The sequence below is a fragment of the Motacilla alba genome, chromosome 1 (assembly GCF_015832195.1).
Source record: "Motacilla alba alba isolate MOTALB_02 chromosome 1, Motacilla_alba_V1.0_pri, whole genome shotgun sequence".
Lineage (NCBI taxonomy): Eukaryota > Metazoa > Chordata > Aves > Passeriformes > Motacillidae > Motacilla > Motacilla alba.
The window spans coordinates 75,680,065-75,693,901 of NC_052016.1; the positions used below are offsets into that span (position 1 = coordinate 75,680,065).

The 13,837-nt window shown below is 42.6% G+C and overlaps 1 protein-coding gene across 3 annotated transcripts in view; it reads left to right on the top strand.

Moving 5' to 3' along the window:
* The window catches only part of ACOD1 (aconitate decarboxylase 1), a 31,422-nt gene that overhangs the window by 12,069 nt on the left and 5,516 nt on the right, over positions 1–13,837 (top strand). For 2 of the 3 annotated variants that reach the window (XM_038151005.1, XM_038151015.1), the window contains 3 exons: positions 6,116–6,249; positions 8,835–8,900; positions 12,803–12,964. In XM_038151005.1, coding sequence (XP_038006933.1) covers positions 12,887–12,964 — 78 coding nt within the window. In that variant the 5' untranslated portion in view covers positions 6,116–6,249; positions 8,835–8,900; positions 12,803–12,886. Of the gene's footprint in view, positions 1–6,115; positions 6,250–8,834; positions 8,901–11,327; positions 11,416–12,802; positions 12,965–13,837 lie in introns of those variants that run through there. The other variant, XM_038150996.1, reaches the window with a different exon arrangement.

Below are 13,837 nucleotides of genomic sequence, written 5' to 3' on the forward strand. Positions count from 1 at the left end.
AAACACACAAAGCCCAGCAGGGAAAAATATGGGAGAGTCCCATCTGAAGTAGAGGAACTGTTCATTTTCTGCTGTTTCTCCAAGCTTCAGTGTTCTCACATAAAAATGGAAAGAAGATGCTAATATTAAAGGGCAGAATGAGGAACAAGTTAAAAAATAAACTATGGTACATGTCACAGGATGTTGTCAGTGCAGCCTTCTGACTAGTTAGCTCACAGAGGCAGTGAGGTCTTTTGAAGCTTCCTCTCCCTCTTTAATCAGTCCCTTTAGAACAAGCAGATCCCAGCTTCAAAGGCTGCAGGGCTTGTCAAAGAAGAAAGCTGCCTGCTCCTCAAACCGTGGATGGCAGCTTAATGTCCCACAGTGGTGGTTCCCATTTGAGGCTGCCCAGCTTGGCAGGGTGGGCGCAGTTACACAGCAACTCCTGAGCTCAGATGGCTTTGAAGGGTTTATGTGCTCTCCCTACATTAGTATTGATCCTCTCCATTTGACAGGACTTTCAAAGACTTGAAAGGATACTTGGGAAAGCATTTTTCTTAGCTTGATCCCTCCCCCAGAAAGTCTAGGTGAATCCACAGACTTCCTGCATTTGAGCTAGTTTTGTCTAGTTCTTTAAATGAGACGGTTTTCTTAATTAAAGTGATTGTTATTTTTCTTTAGAAATGCCTGTACTTTTTCTTCTTTTGTCCTACCTACAAGACTTTTCCTGGAACTTACTTGCAGTAAAGTGAGTAGAGAATTTTGTACAAGAAAGCTGCAGTGTTTATTTTGCCCACAAAACACTTCATTAGAGAACATCATTAATAATGACATTTACTGATTCTGGGGAGACAGGAGGTGTTTCAGTATTTTCCAAATCTGTGTGTATTGATCGTGTAGCCTGTCATTTCTGGAAAAGATTTCCAAATGAAAAAAAAGTCCCAAATACAGCACCTCTCTTCCTCATTTGATCTCCAATTTCCTATTTCTGCACTAGTGTATTTTAAACGTGAACACCAGCTATATTTTAACAAAGCTTTACTGTTTGGTATACTTTTCTTCTGATATATTAATGAAAATGTATATCTCAGCAGACACATTTCCCTGCTGGTGACCCTGCTTCCCCTATTTGCAGTTGGATTTCCATTGTGCTTCAGCAGCTACTTGAAAGTGCTGCAACCCGGTTTGCAGTACAAACCTTTAACCTGGAAATCACCTCTGATGTGTGGCTTGTTCTTATGGGCTTATTTTCATGTTGTATTCAGAGACCAGCTGTGCCAGCCTAGGAAGTTTTCCAGAATGCAAAGCAGGTCATGAGCAGAGTGTAATGTGTCCATGAACAGCATATTCACAGATACTTCTCTGGTCTTCAACAAAATATAAATCAAACAGCAATGTTAGAATCTGGCACTGTTCTTGTGAAAGCCATTTTTCCAAGTACTATTGAGTTCAGTTGGAGCTAACTCAGGCAGAATGGGTGAACTTGGCAAATTGTGAAGTCAGAAAAAAGGAGGGATAGAATGAATCTCAAGAGATCATTCTCAAAATCCGTATCTGCCCCAAGGCAGAAAAAGAAACCTTGAACTAATCCTGGCAGATTGAGGTAATACATTGGTAATGATTCCAGTAAAGGAAATTCCACAATATTCTTATGTACAATATTTTAATACCCTTCCTGTTATAAAGGGGTTTTATCACATCAGTCAAGAATCTGATAAATATTTAACAGATTCCTTTTTTTTAATTTCTCAGCAGATAGAGCAAAGTTGCTCAACACTCTCTACTTCTAAAATATACAGATTGTATTTTTGTATTGTGTACAGAAGTACACTTCCACATTAAAGCTATGCCAATCTGAAGGTCAGATGCTGCAAAATGAACCACCCTACATTTTTTCCCGTTCAGCCATCGTATGATTGTCATGGACCAGTTTAGAGGATAAAGTTGAGAAGCATTCAAATAAATAATAACATTTGTTTCCTAGTGATTTAGTTTATTGGATTAAGCCCTAGGGAGGGCACCGGACAAGTGCCAGTGGTCGGACTGGTTTAGCTGTGATGTGAAATGGAATAGTTTCCCTTTTCTAGGATAAATAAACCTCCTCACACCTCTTTCACAAACCATTCTTTCCAAGGCTGTTATTGTTCTTAGGCTCCTCTGAATAATTTCCGATTTTTCTGACTCTTTTTCATAAATGGTATATTTAATGTACTTCTCTATCCAAAGAATAATTAAAATGTATGATTCAGTTATGAGTGAGCAGGCCATCAGAAGCGTAAAAGAGATCAGTTGTTCCTCACATGGTCTTCTGCCCAATTTTCCTTGCCTAATTTGTGTGTGCTGTTACCATGACTTTGCCTGCCTGTGTAATAATTGTTCTTACAGGATGGATGGATAAACACAAGTGTGTCACCCTGTTCTGGGCTTTTTCAGTTTAAGAAATTCCAATTTCTTAAGTTCAGTGCAGTCATTCCAATCTGCACCTTTCCCTATGTGGTCACTGCTCATGTGGCCATCGTATCATGCTCAATTTTAACGTAAGACATCATCTAAATTCCAGAAGAACCTCAAGCAAGAGTTTCTCTAGATGAGCTAGATAATTTTCCTCAAGTTTCCTTCCATTTTGCTCTGTATGTACACTGACCTACATTGAGAGTAGGCATATGACAGATTCTCAGTCTTTCCTGTAATCAGAACTCTTTTGGGGTTAATGGCTTCATGCAAGTATAATTTCGTGGCACTCTAAAGGAATAAGATGTTAAGATTTGCTGTATTCTTTTAGATATTTATAAATTTAGATTTTTATAAATAATGTATACTTCCCAGTATAGATTAACTTCTGATTTACATTCATATATTTCTCTCAACACATGATCTAGACTCTTGAAGCTTTTTTTTTTCTTTTAAAGCCATCACCACCTGAAGCTATATAGTCAACTGAGAATATAAGTTTTTACTCTAACAGTTTCTCACTGTTACCATTGGAAAAATGGGAAGCCTGAGGATACAGCAACAGCAAAGTTAAAACAGTGAAAGCCCCAAATATATGCAGCCTTATAAATCTCACCAATTGTTAACAACTGTGAGGTTTGTGCTAGAGTGTGCTGTGGATGAAACCCACGCTGTAAAGAAGGTGCACCAGTGATGGTTCCATCACTGGCTTGTATCCCACCACAGGCCCTGGTAACCTGTGTGCTGCTCCATCATTTGTAATCAGATCTGGTCTGAGATGAGCCAGATTGTTCAGGAACATTCCAAAATGCCTGATCTGAAGCTAAGGATTGCCAGGCTTTCCTATCCTTCCTGTAAAGGCTCTTGAGTGGTTCTCAGGAGTGACCAAAGCCTATGGGCAGACTCTGGATACTCTGCCCTGCAGGCTCAGAGATGATCTGGGACCTTTGGGCAAGTTCTCTCCCCTCCAGGCTTCTTTGAGGTGTAGTGACATGGAGGAAGGAATCCTGCTCACCATCTTGTGCTGCCCACCCTCTGGTGAGAACTCAGTGAGCTTTTGAAGCCCATCTTTCCATAGCCTTACAGGAATTTCTCAGGAAGAGAGGGAGGGAAGGGAGGGAGGAAGGCGAGAAGGAAGGAAGGAAGGCAGGAAGGAAGGAAGGCAGGCAGGAAAGCAGGAAGGAAGGAAGGAAGGAAGGACATGCTGAGGGTGGGCAGAGACCTACCAGTTTTGTTCACCTGGACTCGGTGAGCAAGCTCACCACATATCTTACTCTGTGAGAACACAGGAATATTTCTGGGGCCTGGGAAGAGAAGACCTATGCGGAATCAGGGGACCTTACTGAATGGGAATGTTCAATGGCTTGGGGTATCTTTCCTTTCCTTTCCTTTCCTTTCCTTTCCTTTCCTTTCCTTTCCTTTCCTTTCCTTTCCTTTCCTTTCCTTTCCTTCCCTTCCCTTCCCTTCCCTTCCCTTCCCTTCCCTTCCCTTCCCTTCCCTTCCCTTCCCTTCCCTTCCCTTCCCTTCCCTTCCCTTCCCTTCCCTTCCCTTCCCTTCCCTTCCCTTCCCTTCCCTTCCCTTCCCTTCCCTTCCCTTCCCTTCCCTTCCCTTCCCTTCCCTTCCCTTCCCTTCCCTTCTCCCCCTTCTTTCCCTGCCCCACAAAAATGTGCTTTTCCAGTGTCCTTGTGAGACATGTCATGTTTTATTCCCACACAGTCATATTTCTTCTCTCCTCCTTCACTGTCTCCATCCCTCTTCACTAATTGACTTTGACTGGAGAGGCTTCCCAAATCTGCACAGAGTAGAAAAGCATGGGGAAATATGCCTGGCCCTTGCTAACACAGGAAGAAAAGAGGCAGTGCAGGGCTCAGCTGGGCTGCACAGGTGGAAGAAAGTCCTTTTGTCAAGGGTAGTAGGGTGAGAGAGCAGGAAGCTGTGGGGAAAATCTACTTCTCTCCATCAGCCATTCCCTTCCTCCTTAGGAACCCTTCCTTTGGCAGCAGCAGCTGAACACAACAGAAGCACAAAGCAGCAATGGGTGGATCAGGCTAAAAGCCACTCAGATTTATTTTTTTTCTTTCACAGGCACCATGGGCATCAAACTATCTCCTACAAGTTGCTGCCAAAGGCAGCTTCCTGGTTTTCTTTTGTGGTGAAACAGAATTGCATTGGCTCTACCCTGTGGATCACTGGTGGCAGGGTGATTTACACCCCACTGCAATTGTGCTGGCAGCCCACGATGGGCCATGACATTTCACTGCTCCTTCATTTGAGACACATTTAATTCAACGGGGAAAAAAAATGTACCTCCTGTCTTTTTGGACTCCCCCAGCCACCCCTCCTATGGTTATAAAATACCATATCAAATCAAGGAAAGAAAAAGGAAAATAAATGCCCAAAGAAAATACAGACTTTGGAACAGACTTCAAAATTGCCCAGTTTGATACAGAATGGAAATAGCCGGATTGCAGAAATAGAAAAATCTTCTGATTGTGGAAAGGAGAAATAAGAATGGTTTATTTCCATATTATATAAAACTCAAACTCATAGTGATGCCGTTGTGCCATGCAAATAAGTTATCAAAGTGAGGAGGATAAGCTGTGTGAGCTGGTGGTACCACTGCCACCATCTATTCTCACTGAATATGACCTTTTTCATAAATTAATGCAAGACTCAAACATCACATTATTTCCCTTACAGCTAACCCTAGGGCTCCTGCAATAATTCAAGGCCATACAAGGAGGGACATCTTCCAGCTATTGCAGGGAGGGAAAAGGGGAATAAAATACTCTTCTCTACATCTGACAGTAGGTTTCATTTTTAGGTGAATAGCTTTAAACCCTGCCAAGACTGAAGCATCAACATAGTTGATCGTTCCTATCATTTTGTGAAAGTAGTTATTTTTCTTGATTTTTAATTCTTCCTGCATCTGGTTGAAACTACTATGCTGAAGATGAGTAATCATAGGGAAAAAATAGTGTCATTATAAATTCTAAAACCCAAAATTCTTCAAATGCTACTTATGTAAAAAGGACCAATTTAAATCAAATCATTAGCTTCTGCTTAGATGCTCAATTACAAGTGCAATAATATAAATGTTTTATGTATTCACAGCTCTTGTGTTCAAATTTAACCTTTCTTCCATTTTTGCTGTTATTTCTCCCTTTTATAAATGTTGGTGTAATTAAGCCCATTTCCTCTTTAGAGGTGAATACACAATCACAGCTAGAAATTCCTCAGTATGTTTTACAGTCTGAAATATGTGATACTCAATCTCAGAGCTAATAACTAGCATGACATGTTTTATAATTGCACCATAAATCAGAGACTGCTGCATTTTAAAGTGTAATTTCAGGCTGTTTTGCAATATTTCTTGGCACTTTTGGAAGTATATCAGGGTGGAAAATGCATAATCTAGCTGGGTACAGCCACAGATGAGGAAAAAGCTTTTTTTGCAGTTGTTGGAGTGCTCCAAAAGAGCAGGGACATACTTGTCACTCATGGGATACCCAGGCTGCCTCGGGGATCTCAATGAAAGCATGATGTCTGAACAGGTGTTTCTGTCCAGCAGCTAGGAGGGAGGGGTGAAAATTAACTCATGGCAAGAGCTTGAAGAATGGGCACTCCGTTAGCAACAAGTACTCTGTGGCTTCTGTAACATCATTCATTGTTTAAATCTTTCCAGGAGGGGCCGTGTTTGGGAGGGACAAAGCTGAGAGCAAGAGAGAAAGCATCTGCTCTGAAAGTTGGAGGAACAATTCTGTTAACTCACACAGCATCTTCCAGCACCTGTCTCAAGCCTTCTGCAGCTGCTGCCAGGTAAATTATGGACTCCCACAAAATTAGATGATTTTTTTTTTTGCCCCAAATCCTGTTTCTGTTTGAAGAATGCTGCTTTATTTTTCACTCTGGTTTTGCTGTATATTCTATAGGTGTTATTTTAGCCCTTTCAGTGCATACAAAAGTTTGTGATGAGTCTTGGATAATTTCTTAGGGATATCAAATCCCTGAGAACAAGTAGAGATGCAGAGAGGCCCTTTTATCCTTTAATTAATGGTTAGGCTTGTTGTATACTAGATCTTGATACTGTATCTCCCCACTGGACCACCACCACAGACAGCCTTGCGGGGCCCATTTTGTCCTGACATCTGGCCTTGCTCTGAAGTGATCAGGAGCATCAATTTGCTTGGTGCCTTTCTGTGTATGATGCACAGCCTAGCACAGGGGGTAATGCCTCATTTGCACCACTGGAGTTCTGCTGGTAATTTAATTAAAATTGCCACATCCCTCTCATGTGCTCTCACTAGTTTGGTCTCTGCTCATCAAACTCTGAATTTATGCTAGTCAAGTTTTATCGTCTCCCCAAATAGCACAAGTCATGTGATGACATCTGGCTGCATCTTGGTCACATAATATAGACATCACGAGCTGCTCTTTGATTAAGAGAGCAGTGTGTGCTACAGGCTGCCACAGGCTGCCAAAAACAAAAAGTAGTTATGGAAACTGCAGGTCCACAAAACCTATGTGATGTCCCACACCCACTGCTATTACTCATACTGGAGATCATTGGGAGAGACATTAATGGTTAATGGCTCAAACATTTGGCCACTTGCAGAGGCTGCAGGGTGCTGTGCTGGGGCAGGGCTTGCACCCACCAAGGAGAGGAGATGAGTTTTGGGGTACATGGTGGGAAAACCTCTGATCCAAATTAGACAGAGGAGGAGAACACCCACCACCAGAGATTCTGGGGTTTGAGCCAGATAAGATAGAAGGTCGATAAGAAGCAGGCCCTGGGAGCGGGGATGATGTTTTTTGTGCCAATTGTCCTCCAAGCGTCCTCCACTTCTGACTTAGATGTATATTCCCCCTCCTTGGGAAAGGTCACATTCACATGTTGGCCTGAAGGTATTTATCCCTCCTGATGGGGCATAACTGGCTCAGCTCCATGAGATGCAGCTGTCCTGTCTTAGAAGGTGTCATAAACTATCAAAGACCCCCCAAAGCACCCCCAGACTCATTCCCTAGTCCTTCCACTGAAGGACTCCATGTGATCCACAGTGTTGCAGCAGAGGCTAAGGGTGCTGCAGAAGACAGGGTAAAACTGAGTGCTGGCACCAGTGAAACAGGTAAAGCTTGTAGCACTGGTGAGAGCTAAGATGCACATTGAATCAACAGGAATTTCATGCAGCTGTGGTGTCTTCTCTTGTTGTTATAGACCAGGTCTCTTCACACTACTCCATAAATGATGTGTCTTGAATGTGATCCTAAGGGAATACCCCAAGTATGTGTGCTGCTTCTATCTTACAGCTCATTTAAGCAAACCAGCATCTACATTACAAGTTAAAATGAGCTTTGAGGTCTTGCCTTTAGGAATAGCACTGCTAATTTAGGAAGGCAAGAAGGGAACTTTAATGTAGTGCACTGACCAGCACATTGACTCCTAGCAACCTTTACCAGAACATGGCTGGGAACTTCCAAGATTTGCTGTGGGAACTTTGAAAAAAAACAAAGGGTGAAAACTTCTCAGAGATTTCACTGCCATTGCCGCTAGTTGTGCAAGTAAGTGAATAAGAGAACTACTGTGGGCTGGAAATTTCCAGGATGATACATTTCGTGGTGCAATCATTGCCTGTTGCATTTGCTGCGTGTTGTTGCTGTCTAAGGTTCTCACCTTTTCACTGTAATTAAATATCCCAGTAGAGGGAAAAGGAGCAAGTTCTGAATTTGTAACTTGTTTTCAGACTGTCAGCAGCAGCAGAGTCTCTGTAAACACAACATACTGGCACCTGTCTCCTGTTTTCTCATCTAAGCACATGCCATGAACAAAGTTACTTCTTAAAAGCTGGTTGGAAAAAAGGAAGCCTGGGCTCTGTATTTTGTCATAATTTTTAATATTTCCTTAGAACAAAAGGAGCATAAGGCTAGGGCCAAAATTGCTTTCAGTTGCAAACATACAATTTGCAGGTGTGGGCAGAGTTTAGCCTAAAATAACTGGAGGCAAAAGAAGGAAAAAGACAGCTTAAAAATGTGATGTCAGCGGGAGAAAATAGACTCTGTGGGGCACTGGTTTTCTAAAGCCTTGTTCTGTAATCAACACAGCTCATTACTGTAGCTGTGTGCAATGCTGCAAATGGCATTTGGATGAACATATTTTGTCTTTCCACCATGCTTGCTAGTTAACAAATTGTCTGCCCAAATTGCTGAGCCATGACTATTGTGTCAAAGAAGAGGAAAGCAGCAGATTCCCTTTTGTCAGGGTGGACAGGCTGTACCAAACTCTCCGTCACTGATTTCCACCTTCTTCTGTTTAGACCCCTGGGAATTCTGCTGTGGAGGGACAGGACTCTGTATAGATGCCTCTTCCCCCTGCAGTGATAATCATATAGCTTTTTTTTCCTTCACAGCCTACAGTGTGCACCTGAGCCTGAGGTCTGCAGACCGCAGTTTGGAAATTGGTTTCCCAAGCAAAGGTACTGTTTCACTTTGTTCTTTTTTAAACAAAAAGTCTCTTTCTCATAGGATCTCAGTTCAGTCCATAAATATTACCAATGTTATTGCAATGCATGGGACAGCCCATCCTGCAAGCAAGATCACAGAAGGAAGTCACCATGTATGTGAGATCAGCCAGCAGCATGTGACTGCACAGCACACTGCAAGGCACATCACAAGTTCTGTGTCCCATCCAAATTCATTTTGGAGTCTCATCATGGGATAAAGGCAGTGGGACTTCTATCACTTGAGGAGGAGAAAGAAATGAGAAACAGAGTGGGGTTATTAATGGTATCCCACAGGTAATGGGAAAAGAGGGTGGACTTTAGGGTTTTGAATATCTTTTATTTAATATGTAATTTTTTTGTGGTTGCCCAGGGGGCTATGGAGTCTCTGTCCTCAGAGACATTCAGAAACTAACTGAACATAGCATGCTGTGGGTGGCCTTGTTAGAGGTAGGACAAGATGTCTGAAGCTCCCTTCCAACTGCTGCCAATCTGTGATTGTATGGTCCTGGAATTTAAATATTTTCTTCCAATTTTCTGAGAGAAGATTGAGCTGAAAGAACAAAAGTGAAAGTCAACAAAATCTTACCCTTTATCAGCCCAATAGCATTAACTTCTATTAACCTTTCTAACCACTGCCAACCTTGTCAACCTGAGCAATCCACTATGTCAGTTGGATTTTATCAGCACCAAAGGTAATTCTTCAGGCTACCCCTGAGGTTTTCCTCAGTGTGGAAATATGGGGGGCAAGGAAGAAGCACAGATGCACATTCTGTCCCTATGGGATCAGGATTTGGCAAAACAAACCCAGGACCTAGGATATGTGCTGGGATGTTTTATGTAGATTCAAGTTGTACCTGCATGGGTGAGGAAAGTGTGTCGTACTCAGAGAAATGTGTGGGAATAGGTTTAGTAGCCATGCTGAACAGCTGCTCATATTTAAAAGAAAGACAGGTCAAGGGTTTTAATGGAACCTTCATATGATGCAGGTTAGCCTGTACAAAATTGTGTTTGTGTTTGTAGGGCTGGGTTTTAGAAGTCCTGGGCCTCGCGCTCTTTGGCCGTATCCATGAACTGACTCATCACTGCTTCTGTCATTTAAGGCCCTTTGTTACCCAGTGCAATTTTCAGCACCACGTTATGCACCAGCAGATGATACCCAAAAGCAGAGCTGGCTAAAAGCACGTGCAAAATAGGCAAAAGTCTTGCTTAGAGCTTGCTGGGGAACAGCTGATTCCCTCTTCTCTCATGTTACCTGTCCGTGCTCTCCCAAAATTTCACAAACTACTGCTAGCCCTACTCCTCCCTCCCTCTGCTTGTGCTGCAAGATTTAATTTTGCATTTCTGAAGGAATGAAACTCAGTTAAGCCTGACTGCTGAGAATTACAGAGCTAGCTCTGGAGACAGGCTGGACCAGTTCAGAAATTGGTCTGCTCAGCATCAGGGCTGGCCCAGGGAGGAGAAGGACCATGTACCCAGTGACAGGAGAGGGGGTAGCACACAGCCTGGAACAGGACCTTTCAGAAGTGGTTAGAACCACTAAAATTGATGTTTAGCTTCACCTCTAGACCCATGCTGTTATCTCCCTGGAAGCACTCAGGAGTTAGATAAGGCTTTACAAAATTATTTGGAGCTACTCTCAGTAAAGGGGTGAGGTTCCTAGACTGTTTTACGCAGCACTTATCATGGAAGTGCAAGGCTGCAATTCTGAGATTTGATGCTTTGTTCCCTAACCCAGGCGATTTCCATACTTCAGACATCGTTACTTATTTACTGCAGAATTATTCAGTGGCCCCTAGTCATGCTCCTGTGGGGTCTGCTCCCTTCCTGATGGGCTAGGCAGGGATTTCTCACTCACTATCTATCGCTAACACACAGTGATTCATGCTGTTCAAACACTGCTAAGTGCCAAGAACTGCCTTAATCCAATTTATGGTCTGAAATTCTTATGGCACACATTCCCCAAGTCTGAACTGTATGTGTTAGAGAGGAGACATACAGTAAAAGAAGAAAAAAAAAACAAAACAAAACAAAACAGAACAACAGCAGGTTGTCTAAGCTAAAATAGCCTTTTCCATCTTGTAGTCTAGTACTGGACTTTTCCAACCAGTAGAGCTATCCACCTATTACTGAGGTTCCACACAGCTCTCCATGTTATCAGATGAATCAGTTTCTATCTGGTAATGAAGTATTACATGTATTAATTTACACAACGTGTAAGCAGGACTGGCTAAGTTCTGTCACATGTGTCCCAGAGGATCATAGTGCAATTAGTCAGAGGAAAGTTGAAAGTGAAGCAAAAAAGAACATTTATAAGCAGAAGAGGAAATGGGCAGGACAAGATGCATAAGTGGAAAGGCCTAATATTCCTTCCCCCACCTCAGACAGACACACATAAATAGTGAGAGAGTGAGTTCCCCTGCTCGCTGGGCACCACTCATTTGCTGCATCTCTCTGGGACGTGCATCACCCCTGCAAGATGTGGGCAAAGGTACTGTCTTGTTTCCTTGCACTGTAAGATGCAATTCTCTATTTAAGCTTTTGTATGCTCACTCCAAATGTTGCAGTTGGTGACCATCACACCACGGGATATGGGGTTCACCTGCTTTAAACTGCTTGTAACTGCTTCCTTGAGATAATCTTTAATGCTTCACTGCAAGTGTGGGTGAGAACCTGTTTGTAATGGTGGGTACAATTCTGGTGACCATTGCTAGAGAAAGAGGAATGCAGTGTGAACAGCACAATGAAAATATATGAGCATGGTAGGGGTGAGTCCGTATTGTAGAGGAGAGAGCAGCACAGTCTGGTTTGTTTACCTCAGCAAGGTGAAGGCCAAAAAGCAGTACCAGTGTGGATATGTGCAGGGGAGTAAAGGAAGAGCAATTAAGAGAGGAAACGAAAGGAGATAATTTCCAAAGAGGGAGAAGATAAATATTCACTACTGCCAGCATGAAAAAGAAACTGTGTGTGTAGACTGGCTGTAAATAATGCGTACCTCTACAGTGGGACATTTCTAATGGCCCAGGAAAGGAAGTTTTAGATCATTTTCTAAAACAGATACTAACAGCAGCTCACAGCCAAGAAACAGGTTGAATTTGCATAATGGGTCATTGCTCAATAGGAGAGGAAAATAAATATATGTAATTCCCAGATCAGCAGGATCCAGGAACAAGGAGCCACTGCTTTTCAAAGAGGCAAGATCTTGTCTTGGAGAAAAGCTGGGATTCCAGCTGAGAGTGAATTCAATGGAAGCTGGGAACTACGAGCAGTATGTGCAAGGCAGGGCTGCCAACTCCTGCCTCCTACTGAGCTCCAAACTCAGCAAGATTTGGGGTAGTAAGGCTGCCAATCAGGGAGATTAAATCTTGCCTTCTTGTGTGGTAGTGGATGCGCTGGCTTGAAATGCTACTCTCCCACTGATTTCAATACCAATAAGGAGGTGCCATGGGAAAGACAGATGTTTTTACTTCTGTTTGGGGAATGTGTGTGTGAATAGTCATTAGAGATGGAGATGAGATGGGCATGAGATCGAGATGATAATCTTGCATAGTTTTAGCACCTGCAGTGCATACTCTCAAGGGCTCAGGGAGAAAGCAGAAGAAATACAGAACGGAAAAGGATAATGATGAAAGCATAAGTAAAATATAAATAACACAGTGACATTTCTGGGAATAAAAAGAGGAAGAATTCAAACCTTGCTTTTGGTGATGCAATTCATGTAAGCAGGGGCAGAAATGGCCAGTGTGCTAGACAGTAGCCCAAAAACTGAAAGGATAAAAAAGAGGAAAGAAAAATAAAAGAGGAAAGAAAATAGAGTGTTTACTTTAAATATAGAGAAATATCTACTTCTCCTTTTTCTTTATTTTTTCCCTTCCCAGACAGTTACAGGAAATTTTGCCAAGGTGATTCATGGTTTGAATGCAAATCAGTTGACAGATCAAGTAATTCAGAGAAGTAAGCGAATGATTCTGGATACTCTTGGAGTGGGGCTTCTGGGTACCAGCACTGAAGTCTTCCACAAAGTGGCACAGTACAGTAAGGTAAGCTGTCTGGCATTCATAGCACACCCTAAGGTTTAGCTTTAAGAAAGCAAGGGAAAACCTGGGCAATGAAAAGGAAATTTTGCCATGGTGAAATTCTTTCATGGATGGAAAGAGAGAAATTGTGTTCTTCCCACTGGAGACAGTGAAACTTCAGTGCTCAAATTACTTTTCACTCTGGATGGGCAAAAGTCTGTGTATCAGTCTGTATGCTAAGATCCCCCTCTACAATCACAGTCAGCTAAGAACCCCTTCCTTTCTTTCACCTATGACATCTTAGTAAAAGCATCAACGAAGTAAGCATCACTTATCACCAGCCTTTCAAATCCAGGAACTGTTAAAGAGATGGGGAGTTAGCAGTGGGTTACTTGCAGTCCATAAAATGTAATTGTCTGAGGTGCATTAGCCATGCTTCTCCTCTAGTCTCGCTCTCCTCAAACTAGCAGAGTAATTGACCCCGAAAAGAAGCCTTCCCAGCACAGGAGTGCATCAATGAGAAGGAGTTCAGCCCACTGTTTTATTGTTCAGACCTGCCTGGGTGGACTTGTGCTCCAGAGCTCTGTGTGCCAGTTAGCCTCTTCCCACAGAGAACTCCCCTTTCCAAACCAGGGTAGTTTATGCCCTTTTATTCAGTTTGCAGCACCAGGAGGCCACCTATTGTTTACTCAGGCTCTTACTAAAACACAGGAAACAAAACCCTTTAATGAGACATCTTCCACAACAAGATTATGACGGTCCCATCATCATTTAGGTTGGACTTGATGATATCAGAGGTTTTATCCAACCCAGCTGATTCTGTGATTCTGTCAATGGATGGTGAGAAAGAGCATCAGTAGCCAGAGGTTGTGTGAAGGTACTGAGTGGCCATGTGGA